The 24,794-nt window shown below is 43.7% G+C and overlaps 9 protein-coding genes across 9 annotated transcripts; 3 read left to right on the forward strand and 6 right to left on the reverse strand.

Annotated features, from left to right (window-relative positions):
* Nucleotides 1-206: 206 nt before the first annotated feature.
* Nucleotides 207-1,975, reverse strand: EAF01_011195 (uncharacterized protein; the record flags this gene model as incomplete). Its single annotated transcript, XM_038919452.1, has 4 exons — nt 207-403; nt 462-540; nt 603-1,711; nt 1,774-1,975. 4 exons carry the CDS (start codon nt 1,973-1,975, stop codon nt 207-209), a joined length of 1,587 nt encoding a protein of 528 aa, XP_038764966.1.
* Nucleotides 1,976-3,073: 1,098 nt separating this feature from the next.
* Nucleotides 3,074-4,306, reverse strand: EAF01_011196 (uncharacterized protein; the record flags this gene model as incomplete). Its single annotated transcript, XM_038919453.1, has 2 exons — nt 3,074-4,070; nt 4,125-4,306. 2 exons carry the CDS (start codon nt 4,304-4,306, stop codon nt 3,074-3,076), a joined length of 1,179 nt encoding a protein of 392 aa, XP_038764967.1.
* A 397-nt stretch (nt 4,307-4,703) lies between these two features.
* EAF01_011197 (uncharacterized protein) lies at nt 4,704-5,840 on the reverse strand (the record flags this gene model as incomplete). The annotated part of the gene is made up of 3 exons (XM_038919454.1): nt 4,704-5,122; nt 5,179-5,474; nt 5,536-5,840. 3 exons carry the CDS (start codon nt 5,838-5,840, stop codon nt 4,704-4,706), a joined length of 1,020 nt encoding a protein of 339 aa, XP_038764968.1.
* Nucleotides 5,841-6,375: 535 nt separating this feature from the next.
* Nucleotides 6,376-7,881, reverse strand: EAF01_011198 (uncharacterized protein; the record flags this gene model as incomplete). Its single annotated transcript, XM_038919455.1, has 3 exons — nt 6,376-6,997; nt 7,048-7,661; nt 7,729-7,881. The coding sequence occupies 3 exons, from the start codon at nt 7,879-7,881 to the stop codon at nt 6,376-6,378; spliced, it is 1,389 nt and encodes a 462-aa protein (XP_038764969.1).
* Nucleotides 7,882-8,258: 377 nt separating this feature from the next.
* EAF01_011199 (uncharacterized protein) lies at nt 8,259-9,462 on the reverse strand (the record flags this gene model as incomplete). Its single annotated transcript, XM_038919456.1, has 5 exons — nt 8,259-8,446; nt 8,502-8,822; nt 8,875-8,926; nt 8,977-9,077; nt 9,138-9,462. The coding sequence occupies 5 exons, from the start codon at nt 9,460-9,462 to the stop codon at nt 8,259-8,261; spliced, it is 987 nt and encodes a 328-aa protein (XP_038764970.1).
* Nucleotides 9,463-10,235: 773 nt separating this feature from the next.
* Nucleotides 10,236-11,729, forward strand: EAF01_011200 (uncharacterized protein; the record flags this gene model as incomplete). Its single annotated transcript, XM_038919457.1, has 1 exon — nt 10,236-11,729. One exon carries the CDS (start codon nt 10,236-10,238, stop codon nt 11,727-11,729), a length of 1,494 nt encoding a protein of 497 aa, XP_038764971.1.
* A 1,004-nt stretch (nt 11,730-12,733) lies between these two features.
* Nucleotides 12,734-15,058, reverse strand: EAF01_011201 (uncharacterized protein; the record flags this gene model as incomplete). The annotated part of the gene is made up of 2 exons (XM_038919458.1): nt 12,734-13,751; nt 13,803-15,058. The coding sequence occupies 2 exons, from the start codon at nt 15,056-15,058 to the stop codon at nt 12,734-12,736; spliced, it is 2,274 nt and encodes a 757-aa protein (XP_038764972.1).
* Nucleotides 15,059-20,085: 5,027 nt separating this feature from the next.
* EAF01_011202 (uncharacterized protein) lies at nt 20,086-22,153 on the forward strand. Its single transcript, XM_038919459.1, has 4 exons — nt 20,086-20,428; nt 20,518-20,620; nt 20,682-21,760; nt 21,815-22,153. Exons 1-4 carry the CDS (start codon nt 20,369-20,371, stop codon nt 21,950-21,952), a joined length of 1,380 nt encoding a protein of 459 aa, XP_038764973.1. The 5' UTR covers nt 20,086-20,368; the 3' UTR covers nt 21,953-22,153.
* Nucleotides 22,154-22,961: 808 nt separating this feature from the next.
* On the forward strand, nt 22,962-24,527 carry EAF01_011203 (uncharacterized protein; the record flags this gene model as incomplete). The annotated part of the gene is made up of 1 exon (XM_038919460.1): nt 22,962-24,527. One exon carries the CDS (start codon nt 22,962-22,964, stop codon nt 24,525-24,527), a length of 1,566 nt encoding a protein of 521 aa, XP_038764974.1.
* Between the last annotated feature and the right edge of the window lie 267 nt (nt 24,528-24,794).

The following is a 24,794-nucleotide window of genomic DNA, read 5'->3' on the forward strand; positions in this document are numbered from 1 at the left end:
GATGAACGATGAATTGATAAATAATAAAAATTCCACATCATCCGGAGTGACGGCACAAGATCAGCCAGCATACGCGTCTTTCATGCTCGCGATTTTTTTTTTTCGGATTATTTCATAATTTCGTATTTTTTGTCTAAATATTGTACATCTTTGACTTGATGTATGTATAATGCAAATGTAAGTGTTCCTATCGTAAAGCGTCAAGTTCATTTGACTTCCTTTACATCCCCAAAATCCGCACTAGGAGTTCCACTAGTTTCATCACCAACCACTATCCCCACCACTTCCCCATGTTGCATAGCATCCATATCGATCCTTGGACCTGTGAAGTTTTGCTTGCCGTCGACGTACCATTGCACTACTGCGATGACGAAGACGAGGAAGAAAGCTACAACGCAGTAATCTGTGTGATATGTTAGTATTGTAGAAATTAAGATGGGAGATAGGGGGATGGAACATACTCATATTGCTTCCTGTAACTGGCAATTCGGGTGGGAAGAGGAATAGAACTGTGGTAACCATCACATATGCAATGCCAACCTATTTGTCTCATTAGCATACATTGTCCCAATAGTATGATCAGCAGATTAGAGAGAACTCACCAGGTTGCAAGCCCAACCCACTGGTTCCGATAACTTGAATGCTCTCGTCTCCGGTAAACACTTTCTCCCCCTCAAGCAATTGACTGCGACAGGAATGGCATAACTGACACCCAAAGCCACAACACTGGCACTAACAATTGCATTGAAAGCCGATGAGCTACCCAAGAAAATGAGTCCAAAGAGGAATACACATGCCATTGTAAGGTACAATGCATTTAGTGGAAGAGCCAACTTTGGATGGACTCTAGAAAAGACTCTTGAGAAAGGAAGACCGTTATCGCGAGCAAACGCATATGTCATACGCGTGGAGGTTGTAGTGATGGAGATGGTCGCGAATAGAAGGCAGACGAGTGGGAAAATGAGGAGACAGATAGCTCCGGCCTTGCTACCAGTTGCATGGTAGAAAGTTTGAAGTAATGGGCCTGCAGCGCTTTCAATAACATCGTTGACATCACCTCCTACAAAGAGCAGGACCATAAGGAATATGAATCCTGTAAAGACACCGATCAAAACACATCCAATCATAATTTTTGGACCCTGAACTCCGGGGTTTGGAATCTCTTCAATCATGTGAGCGACAGCATCGAAACCAGTCAACCCAAGACCAGCTTGGAGCAAACCAAGAAGCCACGCAACTCCATCAGGCCATCCTGTACTATTTATAAAGTCGGTGAAGACGAAAGATGCGTCGTTGTAATCTGGAGAAGCTGTTGCCAAAACGGTAATAGAAATCACGACGAATCCGAAAATCGACCAGATGAATGCCGATTTCGTGATGAGAGGTAATAGCGATGTCATGAATGCGTTGACGACAAAGGCAATGATATTGTATGCGACGTAGAGGAGAAATTGATGCCAACGTTGTGGTTCATAATTTGGGTGCATGAGTGAAATAACTCCTCCTATTAACTGAGAGCCTAAAAGACCACCCGAGGCGACGAGTGCAATCCAGCCGGAAACATTGATCCATCCAGTGGTCCAACTGAGAATAGGAACATATTTCTTCCAACTTATGACAGCAACCCAGTGATATTGACCACCTGCTGTTGGGTAGGCGGATAGGAATTCGGAAAGAGAGACGGCAAGGCATAAGTTACATACTCCGGCGGCTGTTCAAACCATAATCAGCATCAAGTCCGTAGATAGAATACGGATTTGAAAATAAACTTACTAATCAGTCCCCAAAGTACTGAAGTCGGTCCACCACTTGGTAATGCAACACTTAAACTTGCAGCTAGAGCAGTCCAAGAATTAAGAATTGCAAATGCTAGACCTAACATAGAAAGCAAAGAGAAATTGCGTTCCAATTCTTGTTTGTGACCATGAGCAGCCAGTTGAGCCGCATCGGCGTCGGCATCATGATGATGAGGCATGACTACCGAATGTGAAAGAGAAAATTAAGAGAAGAGGTGAAGATACGCAGGAAGAAAGAAGCAGGAAAAGCGACAGAGAGATATCTAACTTACATATTTCTCACTATCTAAATTGGAAGAGATACGAGTAATACCCAGAAGGCAATACTTTACCCACCGCGTACGTACAAGGTTGTCGACCCCGCAAAATGATAAGAGAATGACAAGAAGGAAATAGTCAAGCGCCTTTGGATGATCAACATGCATGTTTGTAGCAAGTCAAGGAAGTTGTTATGTAAAAGGATTTTGTTAAACTGATTTTAGTTTCCACATTAACACACTGACACGGGACCGTGAAGGGTTAAACGGACTAGTAAAGATCCACTATACTGTAACCTTACTCTCCGGCCGGGGAACGCCCTATCTAGACCCCTGGCACGTGATGGCTAGATATGAGAATGTATCATTTTGTAAATCGTAATTATGCGAATGAAGATAAGGGTAAAACGAATGGTTGTGAAACTTGAAGGTTGCATGGCATCCCAACTCGTTAACGTGGCGATCGAAATCATAATCGTCTTACCGGGCAAAGATCCAGGAAGCTCTGAGTTCATGTAATTATAACGATAATTTTCTAGAACTCACGGACGTCATCAGCGGGATCTCCGTACAGGGGATAACGCATAACGTCTGCGGCGTATGGACAAGGACGTCAATTGACATTCTGCTGATCTTGCTAAACATGTGAGTAGCCCAAGGTTCTGAATGATGTCGAGATTTGAGAGAAACCCAAGGAGAAGTTGAATCATCTAGACTTCTAAAATCAATTTCGTACTCACCATTCTTGTTCAGACATCTGGCCTCCTTCGATTGTCATTTTCGTTCGGTTGTGCCGGCTGAACAGTGTAGGGTGGCCAGTTGAGAAAAGAGCGATTGGTGGCAACCAATAAGCATGGACATAGCTACTGCAGCATGGGTACAAATCCTGCAGAACATCGGACGATTACTATGATATCGCCTTCTGACAATACGACAACTCCAGCGCATATGTTTGTAATTCGTTGATATGTTGGTACAGTGAGAGAGAGGAGTGCAAAGGAAGGCGACCTCGATTGATATTTACCACCATCTTTTTCTAGTTGCCTCCTGTGTCTTTTCTTCTGTCGCAACTTCCACGCCACTGTCTTTTGGTATGGCTTTGGGCTTCTTCAACTCAATCCTCCAGGTCGTTCCACCATGTCGTCTTTTAATATTCACAACTTCAAGCCCACTCTCTTCGACGATCTTTCCCAAATCTCTATTCCACCAACACCCGAAAAGCTTTGCATGCCCTTCTGCACTATTGTCCAAGGCTCTGTTTAGCCAATCCCATTTTGCTCTTCCATGCTCCAACAATAATATGCGCCCTTCATCTTCTTTCACGCACTCTCCTAGATTCTTCAATAGTCGTACCGGATCAGCAGCGGAACACAATCCCATAGTCTGAATGACCGTATCATATTTCGCGTCTTTATTCCCGCTTGTTTCGTTTGCATTTCGAGGGGGGCCTGGTATTTTCTCGGAAGCATCTTGAATTATCCATCTCACACCCAAGACCCCTGGAAACATTGTCGAGAACTTTTCATGGGCAACTTCCAACATCTCACCACTTTTATCAACAGCCGTAAAACTCTTGACTTTCCCCTTCTTAATACCACCCACTTTTTGGAGTTTCCCAACACCATTGAATCCTTTGAAATCCCAGTCATAATACTCTAAATTCCTGCCTGTACCAATAGATACTTCGAGTACATCTCCATGTGCTTCTTGCGCCAATTTTTTGCGCATCTTTGTGATTCCCATACTCCATTCTGTCCAGTCAACTTCCGAATCAAATTTAGACGCAATGGTGTCATAGCGGGATGAGACATCAGCTTGAACTTCAGAGGAAGAAGATTCGATAGGCTCCTTATTGAGTAGAACAAATAAATAGGAAGAGTAGCCAGCAAATATCAAAGCAGCGATACTACTTCCTATTAAGGCGAATTTCCTGCCTCGAAGTGGATGTTGTTTCGCTGATGGTGGAGGGGAAGGAGGGGGTGGAGCAGGGTCCAAAACTTGTCTTGGACTTGGAGTTCTGCAGGGGGGTTAGCAGGAAATCTCGCACGGTATGCTCAGGTGGAAGCTCTACTTGTATTGCTGTTGAGGTCTGGAAGGTTTTTTGGGTATTTGGGATTTTTGTTTCGCAGTTCGAACTGTCGTTGTGCTTATTGAGTGGCGAAATAGGTTAGAGCTACGATTGACTTCATTCAAACAACGCAGACGATTAACCCTCAGTCCAGTGTGTATCATCCTCTTCCTAATGATTTCCATGATGGCAGCCTCGCCCCTGTCAATACTTTACTTTCAGGCGGGTACGGCGATTGATTACTCCATCTGATATATTTGTGATATCAAATAATCCTACAGGTCAGCAACACAGACAGATTATTGGGAGAGATGTCGCATTGATGTAGGTTGAATTGATTGTATTGTGTTGTGTTGTGTTGAGATGGATGTGAAGTGAAGTGATAGATTTATTTTATCCGACTCGGCATTCACAAGGCTGTGGACCACAAGGCTGAATGAGAAATGAGATTCTCTCAAACATGACGATGGATTCTGGTGAGAAGGCAGGTATTAATACAGTTCATTTGATAGAGAATCGCAAAGACTTGATTTCCCAAAGCCGTATGAATTCCTTCTGTCCTGTTAACCATATTGAATGCGCTCATCCAAAATTCTGCTTAGCCAAAGCCTTGAGCATAGCCATAGTCCCATCCTCCTTTTGTTTGTACTCCTGTAGCCTCTCATCTCTTTCGGCTTGTTTGGCTCTCATGATTTCTTCCTTTCTCAACTCTCTCTCATTCTTCTTGCGCTGGAATTCTTCTTTCTTTTTCTTAAATCCTTCAATTCCTTCATCGCCGCCCATCAACTCAGTATCCGGAACTTCTGCCGCACCAGGAGATTTCTCTCTGAACGATCTCATCTTTTCGTTCACTTCTTTCTTCTTTTCCAATTGCCGTTCTCGTGTCCCAGCTTCAGCACGAGGGACCAACTCATCCAGTGCTTCCTTTTGTTGTTTGCGATCAATTTTCCGCTCAAACCTTATGTCGTCGCGGCGCGCTAATCCATCTTCAAGAGCCATTTCTGCGAAACAGTTAGACTTTGCGGTTCTTCTAATTATCACTGGCCTGTGTAAATACCTCTCCTAAGCTCTAAATCTTCCATATTCGGTATATTGGGTCCCGATCTATTCCTTCTAGATTTATCAATCTCCCCTGGTAACGTTGGTCCCATTGAATCATCACTATCATCTCCGTCGTCTTCTGCTCCATGGTTTTTCTGTTCGGGTTCGCGCTGACTCGAAGTCGACGGAGGCTCGTTCGATTGGACCGGATTTGACTCTCGAGCTATTTCTTCCTCGTATTCTCTTGCTGACTCCTGGGCTTTTCGCAATGTTGATGGATCATACCAACCCTCTGAAAGTTCTCCACGATTCCTCACACATGTTAGCCGGTATTCCAAGACCTTCTTGGGCCGAAGCCAGAATTCGCGATTACCATTTTCCAAGGAAACTCTTCCATCTCCCTTTGACTTCTGTTTCCCCTAACTCGTCCAGAAATATGCCTTTCTGAATATCCAAATACGATGCAAACATTGGTTTGAATGTCTCGTAATCATTTTTCGTGATCGGCCTACAATTATATGGAAGTTCTGGTACTGCTTCGGTCGGTCGTTTGCTTCGATGATGATTACTATGTGATGATCGTCTCCGATGAGAATGTGAATGATGTCGCCTAGGTGATCTGGAACGTGAATCTCTTCTCCGACCGTGTTCGCGGTCTGGCTGTGTGCTATCCGCCATGCTTAATGAATTAGTGAGTTATGGTTGTTGTGAGAGCCTGGGTTTAGGTTGTGCTGTAATAGCAGAGAAGAAGCCTAAATATATCAATCACGTGAATGCAAGAAATTTTTGACAGAAACTTTTGAAGATTTGTAATTATTTAGTTGAATTAATAGAATTCAGTTTATCATCCTTTTTGCGTCTAAAGAGAGGTGCAACAGGAAGGGCTTTAAATTACAAAATCCTCAATACTGCACCTAACAATAATAGCCGAGGTTCTAAAACAATACTTTATCATTGGTAATTACTCCAGAAAGCCGCTCAAACCCCCAAGAGCATACCACATGCAATTATAGAATGTCACCAAAACAGCTACCAGGAGTTGATAAGAGAAGACTTGTGATGTTTTCAATATCTGGATAATCAGTGCGCTACCAAGTGCAGCGATCAGATTGATCCTCTAGCTTGACACTATGGAGTTTGAGTCAAAGACCATCTATCACTCTAGCTTCATGGCATCGTGTCATACCGTTGGTTCTGGAGTTGAAGACCTCTATCAAGGCTCATGACCATCATGCGAAGATTCGTGACCGTTGATCGATGAGGTTTGCTTTTGAATGTGGATGCGATGTAGTTGGATGTCGATAACATTAGATGGAGCTCGCAACAGCCATTCCAAAAAGCCAGAAGTGTCACCCATTTTCAATCCTCTTTTTACAATTCCAATATTGTACACTGCATTCACGCCATCTGACAGTTCTGAAGACTGGTGAGACGTGGTGACTGGGGGTGGCAATAACGGTTCGAGTATGATGGATGTCCGATCGTCGTCGGATACCAACGTGCAACGAACGGGTGTCGCATTTGTTTTGCGGTCCCGATTATTTCTCAGACGAGCAAGTACTCGATTGTACAGTCTAGAAACCGACACAGCTCCTTGTGTTGCAGCAGAAGATAACTCGCGTGTAAATACGGCCGTGAAAGAGTTGTTGCCCGACCGGGTAGTTGCCTCAAATCCACATGCCGCGATTAACTCCGTTACACTTCCTGCTGAAGGGCTGAGGGATATAGCAGTATTTTCAGAATGGCACGTGTCGTACAACAGAAGGGCATCTGATTTAGACTCCTCGAGGAGGGTCTGGATACCACTAGAAACCATACCAGGACCACCAGATCTTCTGTGTTGTTGTTAGGTGAAGAGAGCAATGGCGGTACGCCGTGAGCTTACCCGGACCAAATAGCGTCATGGCTCTTGTTTTCAATGTTTCCGTGGCCAATGTACACAAAGATGAGAAGTGTATCCGGAGAATCATCTCCTATAGACTCTCGGACTCGGCTAGACAATGCATTCGCCGGATCAACATCTGGTATGGTGAACTTCGCCACGTTGAACCTGTATGATTTTTCGAATACTTTTGCCAAATTGTCGACTGGTCCAGAAAGACCTAAATCATCCAAAGCCCATCTAACAATTAGTACCCTAACGCTGGTGTAAAAGTTCGAACGTCGATCCCGAAACTCCCTCTTCAATTTTTCTTTGAAATTGCCGTCCCATGCAATGTTGCTGTTTTCCTCCAGACCATGTTCCCGAACTATTTCCTGCAGATGTGCTACTCTCCTATCTTGTTCTTGTCTAATCTTTTCGGCTTCTTGCTTTTGCTGCTCGACCTCTTTGAGACGTTCCAATCTCTCTTCAAGCTCCTGCTTCTGCCTGTCAATATCTCTGCTGTTTTCAGTCAATCTTGCAACTTCTCGTTCAAGTTCTTCGACCTCCCTTTCTTTCTGCTCAAATTTGGACTTCTCCCGTTTCAACTCCTCCAGGTACTCTTCTTTATCATGATGCTAGAAACAGATCGTCAGAGATCTGAAATATACATACATATATTCAGTCGGGGAAGTTTGAACATACAGTTTTATCAAGTAGTACATTGTACTGTTCTTCGAACACTGTTTTGGCTGCCGTTGCTGGATCTGGAGGTTCAGGTTTGGGCGCGGCACAATATCTGCCAGTGGCAGGATCTCTCGCCTGAATATACTTCCGTTTCTTATTACCGCCAGGCATGATTACTTTGCTTCTGCTCGATAATTTTAGGTTGAGGTAGTGGGCCCGAAATATGACTTTCAAAGTGTATGTTGGCTCGTCTTATGTGTCAATTTCTTGGGGGCGGTGATACATTGTTATCCAATATTAGAAGTTATGAATTGGTGTAAATTCTATGCAAGAACTTCGAGAGATTAGTAGTTTGCACGCTGGTGCTCTATGAGTTTCTACTCGAACGAGACAGGCGCATCATCTAACCTACATATTTGATCATGCCACCGCCTCCACAGCACAGCAAGCAGAACGTCCTGAGCAAAACAGGACCGACAAACTGATGAATATTGGACGATGTCCTTCTATCTACACCTTCTCCCATTCTTTTTTTTCAATCCTTCTATTTAGCCAATAAATTCTGCCGACTGGAGATATGCCATTGTTGCGAAGACATTGTAAGAGTCGGCGTTCGTCAAAGCCTTTGACCTATCCACAGTTTCTTCTCCAGCTTTACCACCCAGCATCCAGACTGCAATCAGACCATAAGCTACGACTTGTCCGCCAGTATCACCAGTAACTTTTTGATCGACAACTATTTCTTCTTGTTAGCAGGATTCCAACTAACTCACAGTACAAGGAAAACTTACCATGTGGTTTCAAATCGAGGAAATGCATCATTTCGTGCAAGAATGTTCCAGGAAGTGATCGAATATCATTCCATTCAACTTGAGCTGTCGAAGTTCTCATGCTTTTCAAGCTAGTCTTGTAGTTTGCACCGTTGAATGCGTTGGGGCACATAAACATGTTTCCGGTTTGCCAGTATGTGATGGCTTCGGCAGATTTTGTTCCACACATTTGACCTCCGTTATATTCGTCAATGATGAAATTGAAATTTTTACCACGTTTGTGGTCTGTATCTTTCCATAATCCTTTAACAACACTGGTATCGGTGTGACCTTGTGCCTTGACTGTGATGCTTCATTAGCTAATGCTGCATGACACAATTAATTTAATACTCACAGTACTGTTCAGTGGTCATGGTACCTCCATCTGGGAAGATATCAATTGCTTTCTACGGACTTTGTTAGATTGGGTATCTCTTCAAGTGATGATAAAGCATACAGTAGTCCATTTTAATGTTGAATCGTCACAGAATAATGTGTTTTCGCTTGGGGTCATTCCAGTTCCGGAATTCAAGGCTGAGTGGAGCTTTTGATAATTTGCTATATATTTTTTAGATTTGGGGTTTCAGTTGCTGAATTAGACTGTGCTTTGGTACATACCTTGGGCTGCTTTTAGTTGAGCAGTATCAGCTGCACTTAATGAATATGACCACCATTTAGGTTCTGTAACTCCCCAAGCGGTGGTGGCAGCCTTCGTAAGAGATTTTATGGCAGCGGATGCAACATTTGGGTTGAGTTTAACTCCAGCATTGAGAAGCGTATCAATCCCTTGAATAGCAGTATCTACCATGTCGATTGTTTCACTCAACATGTCATCTACCTTGGAGGTTGAGCAAGTAGATGAAACAGTGAAGCGACTGCTCATGCTCACGGCCACGGCCTGGCTAATTAGGCCTGTGGTTAAAAGATATGGTAGGAGCTGCATTTTGTTGTTCGAGTGCCCTTTAGAAGAGTTGAGAAAATATGAATGAGAAATGAGGAATGAAAATGCCAAACGAATTTCAATACTTCAAGGTAAGGACAGACAATTGCTATGAAAGCAAGAATAGGAAAAATGAGTGTGTTGAGGAATTTGTCTTCTTCAATTACTTGGAAGAAGAGAATATATATGATATCTAACGATTTGAAGGGCGTCGTATCACAATATGCTATATCTGCATGGCTCGTTTTCCTCACTGTACAATTTCCCCACAACCCAAAATAAGCCCATGCCAAGGCATTACTACATGGCTTCAATTTGATCCTAATTCATCCTTCTAGAAGTACAACATAAAATGCCGAGAGGAACCTTAAGTTTGTCATACTGTAGGATCTTAAGGTTAAATCGTTTGAGGCGCAGTTCATCAGCATATCATCCACAATACTTACGACTCGCCTGACATAATCAACAGCTTTGCTTATTTTGTGGAAATCTGCTTATGTTTTCATTTCGTTTCTGACCCCTAATTGTTTACCTTATGATTGAAACCAAATGCTAACAATAATAGATACGATCCTGATCCTTTATACTACCGATAACATGATTGTGACGACTATCCAAGATATTGATCAGTATTCCCGAATGTTACCTCTATCATATAAGATGAAGTACTCCAACTTGAGATCTTGAATTCAAACTTTGCTTGAACATTCTATGCAGTCTCTTCTCTTATAACAGTCCTTACAGTTCTTTCGTTTCTTCCATTCTTTCATTTCAAAATGTACTTTTCTTCTCATTCTCTTATTGCCTCCGTGCTCTTGGTCTCCGCCGTTCAAGCATATCCAGGAGTTCAAGCAGATGCTGTTGTTGATGTCCTAACTACAGTGGCATCTACAATTGTTTTAGAGACCTCTCCACCTTCGGAGGGGTTTCTTGAAAATGTAGGGTTGTTCAAATTCTTCGCAAGAGCCGCGAAGAAAACAACGGCAAAAACAACAGCAAAAACCACTGCCAAAACTACTGCTAAAACAACAGAGGCTGCACCGACAACCGAGAAACCCACAGCTCCAGCGACAACGCAAAAGACTACGGCCGTAGTAACTACACCTACGACCTCAGTAAAAGCCACTGAGGCTCCCACTACCACTTCAATCAAGACTACTTCGATTCCAACTACGTCATCCACGTCTACCAAACCTACTTCTACTTTGACGAGTTCGACTTCGACTTCGGCTGTGGCACCAAGTAGCACGAGTACTGTCACCAAACCCTCAATTTTAAGCACCAACTCAATTCCTACTTCGGTAGCTTCAATCCCAACATCTCAAGTCTTGTCTTCCACGATTTCTTTGCCGTCCAGCTCAACGGCCTCTAGCCCTTTGGTACCCAGTAGAAGTTCTACTTCTGTAGCTACGTCTGCTCAACCATCGACTTCTGCATCTGGCTCATTGACCGGTATAAGTAGAGTCTCCGGATCCATTACTAGCACTGGCTCCTTGGCTTCTGGAACTGGCTCTGCTTTGGCTAGTGGATCTATTTCATCTGGAACCGGTTCCATCACCAGTGGATCTCTCACCAGCACTGGGCCCGTATCCTCAGGGACTGGTTCTATCACCAGTGGAACCATATCATCAGGAATCAGCTCGAGCTCAATCTCCGGAAGTGGAACCATAACTTCCTCCTCCCCCATCTCCTCCTCCTCCAGCAATTCCATTTCCTGCTCCATCTCCAACACCGTAACCGACATAATCTACTTCGTCTCCCCCGCAACCAACACCCTCGGCTCCGTCACCAAACTCTCCACCCTGTCCTCCACCGCCATCCGCACCATCGGCTGTTCCCTCAGCGCCACAACCGCCACATCCACCATTTCCTCCCCCGCATCCATTAGCAAAATGATCATCCCGACCGGCTACGGAGATCCCATCGTGAGCGCCGAAGGCGGGAATGCGGCGTTTTATAAAGCGGGCGCGGTGGGTTACTCAAGCCAGTTGAGTGTGTATAGTGGGGCGTCGACGAGAACAAGTGGGATGACGACGATGGCCTCTGCTTCTGCGACACGGGGTGGTGTTTCGGGGGCGCAGAGCGGTTCGGGGTCATCGAGTGTTTCGAGTGGGCAGAGTAGTCTTGCGAGTGGTACGACGAAGGAAAGTGTAAGTAATGTTGCTTCCACGACGAATGCCTCAAGCGTTACTAGCGCACCAGCTACATCAGAGACAGCTGCTGCCACGGGAATTGTAGGGGAATTCTCTTCACTTCTCAATATTTTTTAAGTAGGAGATGTAGATGCGTGAGGGGGGTTGGATATTGGTATGGGAATAGATTCAGACGTTCATGAATTCGTTGTATTTATATATGGAAACTATGTTGCTATATCTCGTAATGGATTCTTTCTTACATATCATGATATTGATAGGGTAGTGTGAGTTACTTAGCACGATGAATAAGAAAGGAGAAATATATAGATCCGCTAATGTCCATGAACTGCTTAATAAGAAAGGTAATCCGAACAACACATAAACTCCTCCTCCCCCAAGATGTGTAAATAAATGCCTTCATATGAGTGCGAGCAACCTCTCATATTCGAAGACCAGGGGGAAGAACAGATTGAAAAGAATCAGAGATGGGAAGGGGGCGCGTAGACTCTAGAGATACCTAGATATCAAAATACTAGCCTAGGACAATTTAGTAATTCTCACGAAAATCGTTCGTCTCCAATCTTCATACACTCGAAGCTCACTCATTCGACACACTCACATTACAATCATTTAGATTGATCAATTACCATTGTCATTGCTAATTGTTATCAAAAAATGTCATCTGCATTCCCTTTCACATCCCCATTTACTCTCTTTCCCCATTCCAGTCTTCGTAAACCCCATCTTTATTCAAATCTTGATATTCATCCTCCATCCAGCCATACATCCTCCTCTTTCATAACCAATTCCCTATAAAATACCCCGTCCTCTCCATTTTAACACGTCTAGAAACATATAGAAAGAAACAGCCACAACATATAATATAACCTAGAAACCCAAACCCAAATCCTACATATCCAAAATTCCATTGCTCCGAATGACAATACTGCAAAATATCAAGTAGGCTTGCTCTTGCTATGCATATCCATCCCATGTTCCAAACGCCATTCCCAACCGAGTCCAATATACAATAGGGATCCTTCCCATTTGAAAACCCAAAAATCCCGCCAATCCTCATAACGTACGCCCAAAAATTATTTTAAATCAAGTCTCGTCTCGCGTCCAAGTGAAATCAATGTTTAAGATTCCAGCCACACACAACCACAACTCTCATCCCCATCTCGTTCCACCAAGTCTCGTTCAAAGAAGTCTGAGACAAGACTTCGAGACGACAGTGGTGAAAAAGTTGTAGGTTCCGTCTCATTTAAATAGATAGTAATAGGCTGACCAGTTGAATTCATTAACGGTACAGCGTCACCATTTGATAAGATTTGATGAGCTACACAGTAAGCTGGAACAGTTTGACCACCTCGAGGAATACGACGTTCGGCGATTTTATAGACTTTAGGGTATTGAGGTAAGAACTGAAGGTTGTTTTGAGAAGACCCTGATGAAGAGGATTGTTGTGATTGAACTCCAGTTGTAGAAGGAGGTACATCTGGAGAGTAAGTGCTCGCACCATATGCATTGCCAGTATTGGTTGGAGATGAACCACCAGAAGTGACTGTGGCGGAAGAACCCGCGCTACTAGTTTCATTGACATAAATAAATGCCTCTAACAAGGTTCCATTCCAGTAACAAAACCAAGGTTGATCTCCAGCTTGAGCTACTCCCTTACGACTCATGAAATCCGCGGCAGGTTGCTGACGCTTCATATTTGTTGAAAGAGCCTTCTGTGGCAATACAACTACCTTATTGTATGGCACTTGGAAAAACCAGGCGGGACCTCGACTAGGATATTCCGAATCATTGACGAGAGATAGCACCTGAGCAGTCGACAAAATCGGTGGTTGGGCGCCGTATGGGTAGAAATTCAAAGAAGCGTTGCCATAATTCATCGAGATTTCCTTATTGGCGAGTTCATCACCGCCCGGAATATCTATAATAGACATTTCAAGTGGTGTCATTGCTATAGAGCAACTCCAAGCCGAGTTTCCGGCGGTGTTCATGATACAACTACTCTGAGCAGTTGAAGGAACGGTGAGGGGCATGTTGTACGTTCCAGTTGGAAGCGATGGAAGCGAAGCAGGTACAGTAGACAAAGGAGTTGCATCGAATGTGGTGGTCATGGTCGCATACACTGTTGTTTGGCTTGACCTAGAAAAAAATTAGTGTCCTAGTCTCAGGTATAAGATAATGAAAACTAACTCGTCATCATGATGTTTCTTGCTAGAACCACTATTAGGGTCACCACCATGTTTTGGCCTCAAAATGTTATAAACGGTTCCAAGTACAATTCCAAAAAGAACGAAGACCAAGACTATCAAAACAACAACCCATACAGGAACGATACCACATAATTTCCTTTTGGCAACAACTTGCCATTTCTTCAGTGGAGGCTTTTCGGAATATTCCATGTCGGCGTGATTGCCTTGATGTGAACTTCGATCTGACATTATACTCCTTGATGATTGGCGTGATTGAGATGAACGAAGATCTTCATTAGAGGCAAATTCAGGATTTCGAGTCGCTAGTCCCATACCACCAGCACCAGATATAGGAACGATAGGAGCTGGCATTTGAATGGTAGGTACAGGTACGGGTGTTGGTATAGATGTAGGTCGTAATTTTCTAGCAAAAGCCTCATCTGGATATTTCGTGTAAGGTGGTAGTTGTTCCGTGTGTCCATCAGGTCCAATGAGATCCGCGGCCTCCTCACCTTCCGGACCTAATCTTCGTTGATAATCATTATTAAGACCTGGGAAACCAACAGGAATGGGTGCAATTGGCAACTGGTCGGAATCACTTGAAACTGTACTCTGCGGGTACATGCCGTAAGGATGTGTTGGTCCGCTTGGTCCCGTGTACGACATTTCCTGTGGTGGTGCCGGCATTGTTGAAGTCGTCGCTATGCTCGCTGTTCTCGCTAATCGTGAGTCTTGATTATACATATTATATGGGTGTGATGGTCCTGTAGGTCCTCTATACGGGCTTTCCGGTCTCATCATGATTGATTCGCTCGATATGCTCGATATACTTGTTGCAGTAGATGTCCTTGTTAGCCCATAACCACTTCCACTTCCACTCTCCCCCGAGTACGCGAATGTTGGACCCCTTGACATTTGACCATTCCCACCATCATTTCGTAATGCGAACGAATCAATTCCTCGTGGTTTTGTTGTACTCGAAGGTCGTGGCGGTGGTGTTGATGCTCTTCGTCTTTCTATGGGTGATAGGGGTTGAGGTTGTTGTTCCTGTCTAGGTTCTTGTTGTGGTGGTGGTGGTGGAGTGTAAGTATGTTGATGTGAGTCTGAGGGTCTGTAACCACCACCATTCGATATTCCCATGGCCGCTAAAACATAATCTTCATCATCTTCGTCCTGCATTTGCATCGATAATCGCGTCGAACTTTGAGACTCCCTTCTATTATGTTCGGTATGTGAAGAATGATTAGATTCGCCCATTTTTTACGATTGAGTGAGCGCCTATTTGACCACGGATGTCCGCACTCCCGAGTGTTCAACACTCTCACAACACACACACACAACGCGCCTCAATCAAAAGTCCGTAAGTACAACTCTAATTGGTGATCTCTCTCGCAGCAAGTGAAGTTATATATAATCGGTCGTTAATTCATCAAAAGGGTTCCACAAAGGGATCGAAAGGGTATCAATATCAATTGTCGTAGTCGTTAATCGCGTTAATGTCCAATGATGATCGAAATGATATGATGTGTTATTATTGATTCAAGTTGATAGGTGTGAGGTGTGAGGTGTGAGATGTGAAGTGTGAGGTATAAAGTGAGTGAATGGATCGCAAAGAAACGATTTTCCTTGGTATTTTGGGTGTACAGTAAGTAGAAATTGAGGTTTGGGGGTATTTTCCAGGAGATACTTGTTTGAGAGAAAGCTGCTTAGACCAGTGAGAAGAAGAGAAGATCGTCAAGTACACCAAGAAGTTCCAATCCGAGACGATATAGTGGATTGAATTTACTCGCTTAACGAGGATTGATATCCAATAAAATCATCTGTTGACAATGGTTTAAGAATGAAAAATGCTGGTAATGAGTCTTGAAAATATAACACTAATCATCGAAAGGTTTAGTGTTCCTTGTTATGTATGGCTCAAAATGGTTCCTGGTTTTCGTCTTGATTATCACTGGCTTCTATCCAACAAGTAGCCACTTTATCTATGGAGTCCTTTTCCAAAATAAGATAAGGTTGTAGGAAACTAGAAGGAATGCGCTTGAAATCCCCAAGTGCTTGTTTGTATCAAAATCTAGACTATTGTGCCTGTTGTGGTGTGCCTCTGGTGCTCGGAATTCACCTGCCTCGTGCACATTTTATGAACGCCAATAGGGAAATCCGATACGGAAAAATATAAATACAACAGTAATACGTGATTGGGATTGGAATGCAGACGAAGGCCAAAGAGGAAAATGAGTGGCGATTTACCCAAAAAAAATTGTAACTAGATAATCAGGTACGGCAAAAGACATGGAAGATCACATCGTTAAAATTCCGGTATATAGTTACTGCCCTTTATTCGGTCGGACTTATTTATACTGTCTAATTGGGATGTACAAGAAATATCACCTTTCTAGAGGTGAAGGATCCAACCGTGTGTTGTGCTTGAAAGTATAAGTTTATACATTCTACCGACTATTCACTGCCTTACCCCAGCTCGAAGAACACTCATAAGCCTATGGCCAGCAGGCATAACGTCGAAGAAAGGTATTAGGTCTTTGGAAAGTTTTCTGGGATTCGAATAAAACTTAAAGAGTCAACAACCTTAAATCCAAATAATGTCCGATGACGATGTTATGATAATTGTTATTGAAGTTGGCTGACTTGGGAAATAAGTCCGCCGTCAGCATATCAACATATTGTATGCACGAGGTTTGCATTAGTTTAGTAGACAGATTAGACAGGTTTGAAGTTAATCCGTCTCGTCTACTAGCCGATAACATTTACGAAAATCAAGAGAGCAAATTGAAGGTTAGTGGAAATTCGAACAAATTCAAAGCTCACTTGTACTTGTTCGTTAATAATTTTTAATGAAAGTCTTGCTTCAGAATATCATTGTTAGATATCGGGAAATCTGTTGGGATGAAAATAGAATCTGAACATTTTTTCTTCTTCAGATTGTGAGACTGAGAGAGCTTTACAAGGAATAGCAAAGATGGTGTCGCGGGTATAGAATCCGTGGAGGGTGTTTCTGAAATCCATTAATATACATTTGCTGACTTCGAAAAGCGAAATGCTACGTACCGATATGTATCTGCATCTGCATTTTGGTGGGAATGGTAAGCATCAATTTATTGACATGGACAAGTTTTCTCGTAGCGAGGCGATGAAGGGGCTGAGGTGGTTATTGTATCAAAACGAACAGAGGACATTCATATATCTTCACCCTCCATCCTCTCATTTCTCATCCATTGATGCCTGAATGATAGACCAGTCAAAACTCTCAAAGTCTACAGAATTAACATTCCTGCACCTCACTCAATCATTCATTTCATTATCTATGAACCTGTTGCCTCTTCGGTATCGATACCCTATGTCTGATACTACACCAAGCACACCAAAGCCCCGCAAATTGAACATGAGATGCACTTTGGATAAATCTTTTTCACACCCCTTCGCATCGAACCGTGCGAACTAACTGCCGTAAGATACCTGGGTTGGATATCACTGATACACGCCGAAGTACACGATACATTTCCGCTACTGCATCGTCTGTTAGTTGTTTGTTACGGAGAAACTACCATGGTAGAAAGAAGGAAATTTAGCATCCCAGAGCATATCATGTTTCCCCTCTAAAATACGTGTGTACGAGGAATAAGAACGAATAGTTCAGTAAGCACACTTTATCTCGTCGTTTTGTCTTGTTCAACTGATGGTTGTCGAAAGTAACGACTTGGCTCTTGGCACACATCTCGTCTTCCTTCAATCCAAATATTTCTAAAGCTTCAAGAAAGCTTGATACTGCCTGTACTTGTAAAGTGACCCCAAAAATTGAAATCTTTACTTAAATGTGATGGTGATGGAAGCTCTAAAAGCTCTCTGTCAAATAGAGAGGTAAAGCTTTGTGCGTGATGGAACCGATAGTCGATACTGAATCATGTCACAAGGACTCATATTTCTCCTCGACTCACCAACTGATGTCTTTTTTAGGTAGAAAATTGCTCTTGCCGATGGCCCAGAATGCCTGATATGGAAATGATCTTCTTGGTTTGAGAGAAGCAATGCTTCATAAGAGTACCGGAAAAGTTCAAAGTCTCCCCTCAACCCTCCTTTCGCATTCCCTTCCTCTTCCGGCCGGTTGTCTGTGGGATATATTTTCTCAAATTTTGAGGAAACAAAAACTTGATAAGATTCATGCGAATTTCCAAAAGAATAGAATCTCGTTGATATATTTTATTGCAAAAATTTACCTACTCGAGCTACCCTTGGCAATTAATTATATCTTCGGGTGAATCCGCAACTCGCCATTGATTTCCCACCACCGATACGAATCCGATATTAAACTTACTAAAACACGGGAAGACACATTCCCACGTTTCCCGCGTCGGATCGGACTTCAAGTCCGTTAGCGTTTCCATTCCTGATTTATGAGCGCTCGATACCGTGATTCTTACATACCTAGTAGCTTAGAATTCTGGAATGTTTTGAACATCATTCAGCTTCCGTATAAGAAGAAATTAAAGTCGACGCCTAGGCTCCTTGAAAGCTAACATCATTCTTCCGTCATATCCCACATTGTAGAGTTCTCAAACGAAGGAGATTTGTTTGCATGAGTGAGTGTGGCACGGGATATATATATATATATATAGATGATATCAAGTTGAGCTGCCTGTAGTCTCCACGTGTCGACCTGCCTTGAATGAAAAGACTTGCGTCTTCTCATGTCTCGACTTGCCTTGAATGATTATTAGATCACGTGGAGATAGTGATAAGGCTGTGTATTGAGGTTTATTCCGCACCGTGAGGTAATTTATATGAATCTTGAGCTCGTCCTAAAGGCTCTTAGATCCATTTTGACACCATTTTGACACCATTTTCAAGAATTTCTTCCAAGGTTCCAATATGTTGTGACACATAACATGTAAAGATCCTGTCTGATGAAGTGGAGAGATTTGTGGACACTCTCGATGGAGAATATCCAAGATCAAATTCTAATCTTATCTGATCAAAAAGATAATCGAGATAAACAGAGATCTCGGGGTCCGAGGCGAGCTACTATACAGAAATCCCATGGAAACTATTCATCTGGCCAAGGAAACTTTTCACTTCTTCCCTAGTTGAATATCCTCTGTAAATGGGTGACTGTACTCGTGAGAATGGTGCGATTCCCAGCATCGTGCCACAGTCTTACATCCTTACATCCAGAAGTGTCATCGGTTTGGACCCTTTCCGATCTTATGCGAGCTCAGCCATGGAGAGAGAAAGAAGTTCAGTGAAGACTGCAGATGCTGAATGTAGCTTGTTTGCCTCACAGTCGAAACGCAAAAGGTCGTATCCGACAAATAGCCAGAGCTAACGTGTGAAAAAGGTTGCTGATTTGCCAGCCGCTTCTCGAATAGTAAGCTTTCACGAATTTGGCTTGACCTTGTCGTTCGTTCCTGCATGAGCTAACCAATATCACAACCTCATTTGACCCCTACTCACCAGGACTCACCAGGACTCACCAGTACTCGCACAAGTTACAACACAAGAGCTGCACCCGTACTGGGAACTTTTGGTTTCAACCGCCACACTCGCTCATTGATCCCACCACATCATCGGATAATGCAGTTGATGGTATCAAGGTTTCTCTGCCGGAGGCCGATGTCGTGGTATGATGTGGACTCTGATGGAGGAGAGGTGATGAATCCCGTCACGAAATCCAAGGGTCTGCATTAATTAGAAGGGGTTCAATTCTCTATAGCATATCCGATATCAAATGTATGCGCGTAACACTATATCATGCTCTTCCCTTTTCAGGACGTGAGAGATACAGACGAAGTTTAAATTGTATAGACTTCCTCCAGCGACGGTGAGAGAGGAATCGGCATGATCAATCATTGAAAAGTTGTTGAAATTCTTCGTATATATATTTCTATACACACGCATACATACACTTTCACACACACACACGCGCGCATATACACGTCTATTGTGTATGTATCGCTTGGGGATTCAGGTCGAATCTTCGAATCTCTGCATCCATCTTCATATCGTCCAATTCTCTCTAGATATCACATACCACCAGGCCTCGAGTACATGTCTCATATACCCATCGGTGACCGGTCACTCCAAAATCTCCACTGTTGGTGAGCATGTTGTCTCTCTCTTAATCTCGTTAGTGAGCAACTGTTGAGGGAAAACCTTAACCTAACCACGAATGGCGTGAAGGGTGCTGAGTGGACATGGACATGGGCTGAGTTGGCGGTGATTTAGTGGGGAATTGGAATTATGTTGTTGATACAGATAATCAAAAAATTCGATATAAATTTAATAATTCTTTATCAGAGTTCCCCCCTATTTCCCTCTGGATTTTCTATATCTATATCTATTTCTATTTCTACCTAGAAGTGAACAATCTCTTCTTTATCATTCACTTGTCTTACTACTAGTTTCGAACAATACTAATATCAATCTTTGTCTTCAGTCTCGTCAATTCATTCTTGACTGTACATACAAACAATATTTAAGAGCTTGCTCTCTAGATCCCTTTTATCTTATATCTTCACATCAACCTTTCGAACTACACATACACCACCCCTCGCCATCATGTCTACTCGTCCTCAAAACATCGGCATCAAGGCCATTGAAATTTACTTCCCAAGTCAGGTAATTCACCAGATCTTCTTTCCTACTCCACTGCAAAATCCCGTTTGTTTACTCGGAAAACTAACTTGTGTGCCTTTCCCCCCCATCAGTGTGTTGCTCAAGATGAACTCGAGAAATTCGATGGCGTTAGTGCAGGAAAATACACAATTGGTCTCGGTCAAACCAAGATGAGCTTCTGCGACGATAGAGAAGGTAAGAATTCATATAGTCGCAAAAGGTGTTTGAAATTTTACTCATGCGTGGCATCCTGCAGATATTTACTCTTTTGCCTTGACCGTTACCTCCCGCCTTCTCAGCAAGTACAACATTGATACCAACACCATTGGACGTCTTGAGGTCGGTACAGAGACTCTCCTCGATAAATCGAAATCCGTAAAATCAGTTCTTATGCAATTGTTTGGGGACAACTCGAATATTGAGGGAATTGACACTGTTAATGCATGCTACGGTGGTACCAACGCGGTTTTCAACGCTGTCAACTGGGTGGAGTCATCTGCATGGGATGGAAGAGACGCCATTGTCGTTGCCGGAGATATCGCTTTGTATGCAAAGGGTGCTGCGCGTCCAACTGGAGGTGCTGGAGCTGTTGCCATGTTGATTGGACCAAATGCTCCAGTTGTTGTCGAGCCTGGTCTTCGCGGATCCTACATGCAACACGCCTACGATTTCTACAAGCCAGATCTCACAAGCGAATACCCAATTGTTGACGGTCACTTCTCTATGAGATGCTATACCGAAGCAGTTGATGCTTGCTACAAGGCATACAACAAGAGGGAACAAACTCTTAAGCCTCTCGCCAACGGACATACCAATGGTGCCGTCGCTGAGGAATCAACAAAGACTCCTCTTGATCGTTTCGATTACATGTCTTTCCACGCCCCTACTTGCAAGCTCGTTTCCAAATCATACGCCCGTATGCTCTACAACGACTACCTTTCTAACCCAACCGCATCAGCTTTTGCTGATGTACCAGCTGAGTTGAGGGATTTGGATTACGCCAAGTCTTTGTCCGACAAGGTTGTCGAGAAGACATTCATGGGATTGACCAAGAAGCGTTTCAATGAGCGTGTTCAACCTAGTATCCAAGTCCCAACATTCTGTGGAAACATGTACACTGCCAGTGTTTATGGTGGATTGGTTAGTTTGTTGAGCAACGTTGATAGCGCTACCCTTCAAGGAAAGAGAATTGGTGTTTTCAGTTACGGAAGTGGTTTGGCTGCCAGTTTGTTCTCATTGAAGATCAACGGCTCTACTGAGACCATGGCAAAGGCTTTGAACTTGCAAGAAAGACTCGACGCTCGCAAAACCGTCGCCCCGGAAATTTACGAAGAGGTAAGAATATGTTATGAACTTTACTCCTCTGATTCCAATGCTAACACAAAATAGTTCTGCGCTCTCCGCAAAGAAGCCCATCTCCAAAAGTCATACACACCCAAGGGTAACCCAGATACCATCGCCAAGGGTACCTACTACCTCAAGAGCGTTGACGAAATGTTCCGCAGAGAGTATGAAATCAAGGCATAAATTCTCAAAATCAATTTTAATTTGACAGCGATTCTTTCTGCTTGCGACTTGCATAGATTACATAAGACAGCTACTCTCTTCCTTCGAATTGCATGTTTACGATTATCCTCTACATAGAGCGTGATATTCGCTTGCATATACTCTTCACGTCTAGATAGACCAAGAGTATGGTAGATATAGGTTCTGGGGAATGAAGGGGAGGGATGGGGATGGGTATAGAAATGACAATGCCCGGGATGATCTCAATGAAATAGGATTCTTAATATTTTCGATACAAATGATGGAAAGGTTGGGGAGAACAGAAGCAAGATTTAAGCATTGTGTGGATGCTGGTGAAATCTTCTTAGGTCTTCACCTATAATGGATGTAGACAAACAATGATAGATATCAGAATCATAATTTTGGATCTTGGTTCAGAGATTTTTATCACTTGCGTTTTTGTAACAATTGATTGCAACCAACTTCTGAACAGGCATTTCGCTTCAGCGAAATTCTTCCCCCTCTCTTCTCTCAGCCTCATAACCTTAGACCTACCTAGGTTTCCTGAACATCAAACGCAAACGCCCAAGCTTGCGAGACGAGAATTTTCATTGACCAGTCCCAATCCGTTGATTTAACCATCTTCAACTAACACTAAGATACATGTTCTAGAAATTGATACATCAAACAGCCGAGGTTCATTACAAGTGTATTAGCGTCGCATGTGGAGGGTGAATTGGGATCAATTGAGTGGCGTTTCGCAATATGGATTTCCAAGGTTACCCTAATTTGAATTGTATTCTCGTGTTTGATGTTGGCTTGAAGTTTTGGTATAAAGGCTTGAGCTGAAGCCAAGTGGATTTCTAGTAATCTCTTCCAGAGAATCTCTCATGCTGGAGACAAATAAATAAGCCCAACCCAACAGTTGGTCCATCTATATACCATCCAATTTCTTCACATCCGCCATTCCTCTTTAGGCCATACATTTCCCAACACCTCCTCGCATTTGCCACCCAGATCAGCATCAGTCATGGAGACAAATTCACCCCTCTCCATAGCAAAACTCATGCTCCCAAAGATGCCCATGATAGGCAAAACCCTTGTTTCCCACACTCTAGGCATATCCCCCCATTCCACCCACTGGGATCTCAAAACCGAACTTACAGTCAATATTCTCCGCTCCTTCCTGTACGCCGCCCCATCTCCCATTTCCAAAATCCAAGCTGTGACTCTACAGGATTCTGGCATCAAAGGCCGGATGTGGATCTCTAAAGTCACGCTGGCAATCCCCTCTGAAGATGATGTTCGTCAGAGGCTATTCAAAGTTATAGAGGAGATGAAAGTCCCACTAGACCCCGGAAAACCGTCACAAGAAGGAGGATTCCAAAAACCAGATTTACTCCCCGTAGAAGGCGAATGGACCGGTCATCGCGGCTATGCGCCTAAAAATGCGCCGAGACTTCGGATCTCAGAAGCTGAACAATACATCGAGATGATGAAAGAAGTTACTTCTCCCGTGACAATCCTCTATATACACGGAGGAGCACACTGGCTTCTTGATCCCGCCAGCTATCGCGGCCCATGCAAGAAACTCGCCAAACTCACAGGCGGCCGAGTCCTCTCTCTTCGATATAGACTTGCGCCTCAGAATCCCTTTCCGGCTGCGTTGCTAGACTGTCTAGTCGCCTATCTGCACCTCCTCTATCCACCCGAAAACTCATTGCACACCGCTGTTCTCGCAGAAAATATCATCCTATCTGGCGACAGCGCAGGCGGAAACCTCTCATTATCGCTTCTCCTCCTGCTTCTCCACCTACACAAAACATCCACCCCCATACTCTGGAACTGTGTATCGCGGCTCCTCCCATTACCAGCCGGTCTAGCGCTTAATTCCCCCTGGACAGATCTTCTCCGCTCCTCGCCCTCTATGGAAACAAATAGTAAATACGACTACATACCCCCGCCATCTCTCTTTTCCCCCTCCCATTCCATCCCCTATCCGCCTTGCAAACTCTGGCCTACCCCATCTCCACGATCGAACATCTACTGCGAAGATGCGATGCTCATCCATCCTCTTGTGTCACCGCTAGCAGCGCAGTCAAGTGCATGGGAAGGGAGTCCACCGATATTATTCATGGTGGGCACCGAGTTGTTGAGCGATGAGAATAAGATATTAGCGCGGAGATTGGTGCGGAGCGGGGTGAGCGTGCGATGGGAGCAGTATGAGTGGATGCCGCATTGTTTTGCGTTGGCGCTGCCGCATTTGAAGGGGGCGAGGAGGTGTTTTGAGGGGTGGGCGGGGTTTTGTAAAGAGGTTGGGGGGAGAAGGAGGGTTGATGGGGAGGAGGAGGAGGATAGGGAGAGGGAGAGGGAGAGGGAGATGGAGTGGAGAAGGGTAGAGACGAGGGGGGTGATGATTAGTAATGCTAAGGGGATTAAAGAGACAAGGGTTGATGTGGAAGGGTTGTGGGATGAGAGTGATGAGATTGTGACTGAGAGGATGAATAACCAAGCCAGGCTTTTGGAAGAGGAGGGGAAGATGAAGACGGAGAATGGGAGCGTAAATGGGGCTGGAACTAATAGGGCACGACTTTGAGTTTATGCGGATAGAAGTTTATAATAAAATAGAAGGTAGATGATATTCTGGTCCAAAGTACTTGATATCAAACATGAATTCATGATAAACGTGTAGGACTATATGAGAATGACCATTGTCCCTCCAGGGCTCAGACTGTCAGTGTACGTTTAAATAAGTTCTCAGACGACTGATAAACCTAGCGCCAAATAAATAAACTTCCCTGCCATTGAGAAAAATATAGATATCCGCTTGTATAATAGAATCAATACAGATTTTTGCGTTTCA

This window comes from Botrytis porri (genome assembly GCF_014898465.1).
Source record: "Botrytis porri strain MUCL 3234 chromosome Unknown BPOR_020, whole genome shotgun sequence".
NCBI lineage: Eukaryota > Fungi > Ascomycota > Leotiomycetes > Helotiales > Sclerotiniaceae > Botrytis > Botrytis porri.

Bases quoted from the DNA above. Each gene is read 5' to 3' on its own strand.
- EAF01_011202 (XM_038919459.1), top strand. From the start codon at position 20,369: ATGTCTACTCGTCCTCAAAACATCGGCATCAAGGCCATTGAAATTTAC. The intron at 20,621-20,681 runs GTAAGAATTCAT...GGCATCCTGCAG, and splicing joins CTTCTGCGACGATAGAGAAG to ATATTTACTCTTTTGCCTTG. The intron at 21,761-21,814 runs GTAAGAATATGT...AACACAAAATAG, and splicing joins CCCCGGAAATTTACGAAGAG to TTCTGCGCTCTCCGCAAAGA.